The following is a 4881-nucleotide window of genomic DNA, read 5'->3' as shown; positions in this document are numbered from 1 at the left end:
TGAAATTACTTTAATGTAAGCTTTATCAGTAAAACGAAATACACATGCTCACATTATTACTATTTTAGATGATTTTAATCAATTACTAAATTTTGACTTCTTAAAGAAAAATAACCCAATAACTATTGTTTGATCCACTTTTCATAATTTTGTATAATTGAAATATTTGCACTTTTATAGGAACAAATACAACATCACAGTCAATATGCCAAACATAGGCACCACAGTTTGTAGAATAAATTCTAAATTGTTGCAAATTGTATGGCTAATTTGAATTAAATACTTCGATCTATAATTCAAACAAAGATACAGTTCTATAGAATTATCCAAAACTATGAGAAAGAGAGAGAGAGAGACTGTGTGTGTGTGTGTGTGCATGTTTGTGATGTACAGCTTCTGTTTAGATATGTTAACTACAGATATAAGCGTATTAATATGATAAGTTACCTTGCATCAGGTCCAATACTAACTAATGGCTTGATCTTGGTCTTCAAGACATCTGAAATATATTTATAGAATAAAAAGGTTTATAACGCTCACAATTAACCAAATAATTTTCTTTAATTTGCAAAACACGACAAAATATAGTATGTTCCAAGATCCTGTGTACACTAATTCAGTACATAAAATTTCATTTAGTGAATTTAAAATACTGAATTCACACACACTTATTAAAGGAACTTGTATGCAAAAATGCAATTAGAAATTTTTTTAGCTTAAAATATTCTTGAATTTTTATTACTTATTTTCATGTACACTTATACATGTAAACTTTGGCATAAATTCATTCTAATAACATTCAATTGTTTAAATGTAATGACACTACATGCAGCTTTTACTTTAGAAAACATTCAACACTAAAAGTTTTTTTCATTTAAAATAAAAGTTCTAGCACTATATGGTGTTACTTGTCCTGGTGTGGGCTGGAACTACTATAATTATGCATATATATACATTTTCCACAATTAAGCCTAGTTCATACATACATTTATCTTTGTGCTAAATTTCAACTTACTTCTCCAAGTCTCTAATTTGTGTTCTTCTAGTTCTTCCATATGAACCTGTAGTTCATATATAATGTGTAGATTTAACACAGATAATAACAAAAGTTAAGTTTTATTTCACACAATTACATATTTATATATTTTTTATACACAAAAATGCATTTATCACATCCAATTTCCAAACATAAACTTTTGTTTGTGTAAGCCATCAACATCATTTTATCACATGCTACACCAATTGCCCATTAATAAAAGCCTGTAACATACCAAGTATTTTCCTGATTATGTATAATCACTGCATAATTAACCTTTACATTATTCTTTATCATGTACAAAACTTTTGATAAACATTTCATTACAAACTATACCCTATACTATATCTCCATACTACCAGATTCTCATATGCTACAGTTCTATGTGCCTAAACAAAAATCTTCAACAGCAAATCAATTGCAGATTAATTTCATTTAGTTGATACCTTAGTCTTTGGATTAACAGTCTAGTATGTGTAGACTTCTCTCACTGTCTTTGGATTTACTGGTTAAATTTAAATTTTACCAGTTTTATTCCAATGTTATTAGACAAAAATGTTATTAACAAATCATTAGCACATATGAATATACTGTTGTAACACACTTCCATTGGCCAGGTTCTTTCAACTTATCAAGAGAAAATAGTTCAAAGACCAGTCCAATAATAGCAAATTAGTTAATTTCTTACTTAATACTTCTACATGCTTGTACACTGTTGTGATTTGTAGGGCCCAATTTTATAAATGATATTCAAAGCACCAAATGCCTTGCTAATGGTACTTGGACTAACAAAAATAAACTTGCACAATTTCATGGCTAATTGATCAAATAACTTAATATGCACAATCACTATCACTGATCCAAATACTCCACTGAGCTAAACTGACTGCTCAATGCTCATAAACACACTGTCCCACGACCAAGCTAATTCTCATATTTGTAACTAATCCTTGTTTTAGTTATTTTGTTATGCCTCTTTATCATTACATCATCATTACAACCCACAGTTCTCTATAGCAAACAAATTGCAACATTAAAGATATAACTTAACATCTACATAAATAAATTGATAGCATGAAAAAAAAAGCCTTTCCAATGAGTATTATTAACAACATACTAGAATATACAGAGAAAATGGAGTTGTCAAAAGACTTATGTACAATGTGCCACAACATAAGATGCTGTTAATAATGCTGGCAGATATGTGATGTTAGTGAAGAATCTAAGTAGTCCTTTCATAGAACTTACATCCACAGATACATTTTAATCATATTTTTACACCAAAATGAACACTGCAAAAATTCTCAGATTTAAGGACAGAATACTGTTTTTAATAACATATAATGTAGTCAATGAATTATGTCCTAGATGCAAATCAAGGTATATTCGGTCTAACATCAAATGGCTGAAAGCAGGTGTACAAGAACACACATTTGTTAATTTTGAACAAGTCTAGTACAAAAGATCACCCAATCATATAGTAATATATTCAGTGTTTAAGATTCTATTCAATTACAGTGATGACAAAAGTGTGTGTTAAAAAGATAACGTTGATCTGTAGTCTTAGATCTAAAATGAAAGAAACTAGTTCAGCAACTGATTTGCTGTTAAAAAACTTAACTTCGTCTTCTCATTGTACGGTAAAGCAAAAACTAATATTCTAGATTTCATTCACAAATATGTTATGTAATTTAGTTTTCAAAGGATGTTCTCTAGATTGAACCATTTTAGGATTAGAATATGCAAGTTAATCTTAAACATTGTTGGATGTTAATGAAAAGCAAGTTCAATCAATAGCTTTAGGTGTCTCTTTCCATGTAACAAAACATTCTAGTCAATAACTGTTTATAAACTAATTTTATAACTGCTTTCAAACTAATGAAAACAATCTTAAATCTTGTCTTCAATTGAGTTTCAATATAAATAAATTCTAATCATTCAGTTCTTTAAATCTGTGGTTTGATTTTGTTTTTCAGATAAAAAAAACAATGAAATCCTTCAAAAATATATAATTACAGGGTGTATATTGTACAATTTTTTAATTATAGTTCTATATCTAAACAAGTTATATTGATTACAAATTTAAAGAAATATTTCTTTTTTTAATCACTGATAATACTGGCTTAACTAATACCAGGTATGTCCTAAGCAATTAATTATTTGTAAGCTATTCAACAGGAGGTTCCCACTTACAAAATTGAAACAGTCAACTCTGACTGAAATTGTCTACTAGGTATTCTAAAAATATAATTTACGTTTTTAATCTGTTATGGCTTGTGATTAACTAATTAATCAACAATATATCCATCAAAACCACCATTTATAATCATTCTAAACATATCTATATAAACAAACATCTCATTAAACCAAATAAAGTCACTACTACACAAGTACTGTTCTTTTTGTATGGATCTGATTATTAATCAGGCTTAAATTTAACATTTGAATACTAAAACTCAAAATTCAATATAAACTAGTTCTGTCCTTTAAATTACATAATCAGAATTGCCAAACTATTTGTTGAATCACTTAAAATTCCAGATTAAATACAACTGTTCTAAAGAAATAATAATCTAGCAAACAGTAACAGACAGGAATTCCATTCGTTAATGATTATATGTATCAGTAGAAAGAAAATACAAAAGTAAAGATAAATACAACTGGCATATCCATTACCAGTGGTGACTTGTAATAGGTTCTTAAAATGTGAATGAAGTCAGTGATTGTTAACATTCCTGTAAAGAATAAGAAAACAAAAAATCAGTACCTTTTAGTATGTACCTCACTAAAACTGCCAATCTCACAGAATATAATTTAAATGTTTCTATGTTAGATACATAAAACCATAATGCTGAACTAGTGTACTCTACACTAAGTATTAACTTAGAGGTATTACTGTTGCATAATGTTCAAAAATACCTTCAGCTGAGGAATTTTCTAAATAAAGATCTTTAGTGAGTTTGTTATAACTTACAAAATGCAGCATATTTCAAGGAACTATATATAGAAGAAACAAGGGAAGTTTCATTTTAGGGGTATATTAAAACTTACCAACAAATTCCTGTCTTGTGCTGTCCCACAAAGGTGCTGCTCTAACTCCTACAATGAATAATGCAAGTGGAATTACTTTTTCTACAATTATAGGTATCTCTTACTGTATGAAACTGATATTGATGGGTATATTTAACAGATGGATGAACTGCAAAATCTCTAGTCATAATGCATTCATTTTGATATACAGATTAATTATAAAGAAAAATCCCATACTTAAAATTATTATATCTTAAACTACTTGTCTTGGGGGGAAGGGGGGGGCTAGTTTTACTAAGGGTGCATTGAAAACCATATAATAAAGGAAAGTTTATATTCAGGACTATATTATACCACATACCTAAAATTGTGCTTTCCACAAATTAGCACCATTTTTACTTCTCTTGTTTCTATGTCATTCAACAATATGAGATTAGCAATTAAACAAAAAATGCATGTCAATGTGCAGGATCTTGCAAAGATCAATGATTACTGTCCAAAACAAGTGGCACTTTCAGTGGTTTAATTTATATTAAGAATAACCTTGATACATTGGACACCTTCTGTTACAATTTTTTCCAAATACCCCATACCATGTCCAAACTTTCCTCAAATCAAATAGCGTTTTCACAACTAAAACCCAAAAATGATAATTACAATGTGAACATTATTCATATGCAAGTACATCTTCTATGAAGAATTTTTAGTACACATAGATCCTATTAACTTTATCTACAGCTTTATTTAAAACCTCACATCTTATTCTAATTGACCATTTTCAGTTTCTCTTGAAATAAAAAAAAGTAAACTTACCA

General features: G+C 28.6%; 1 protein-coding gene across 1 annotated transcript in view; it reads right to left on the bottom strand.

The window, feature by feature from the left end:
* Positions 1-4881, bottom strand: part of LOC106462512 (5'-AMP-activated protein kinase subunit gamma-like) — a 151177-nt gene that overhangs the window by 16991 nt on the left and 129305 nt on the right. The window contains exons 9-12 of the mRNA XM_013922445.2: positions 4088-4135; positions 3713-3771; positions 1016-1061; positions 453-499 (exon numbers count right to left, since the gene is read on the bottom strand). Of these exons, the coding sequence (XP_013777899.1) occupies positions 453-499; positions 1016-1061; positions 3713-3771; positions 4088-4135 (200 nt within the window). The remainder of the gene's footprint in view (positions 1-452; positions 500-1015; positions 1062-3712; positions 3772-4087; positions 4136-4881) is intronic.

Source organism: Limulus polyphemus, unplaced genomic scaffold (genome assembly GCF_000517525.1).
Source record: "Limulus polyphemus unplaced genomic scaffold, Limulus_polyphemus-2.1.2 Scaffold1188, whole genome shotgun sequence".
Classification (NCBI taxonomy): Eukaryota; Metazoa; Arthropoda; class Merostomata; order Xiphosura; family Limulidae; genus Limulus; species Limulus polyphemus.
Note: the sequence above shows the minus strand (reverse complement) of the source record. Positions and strands in the feature narration are given on the sequence as shown.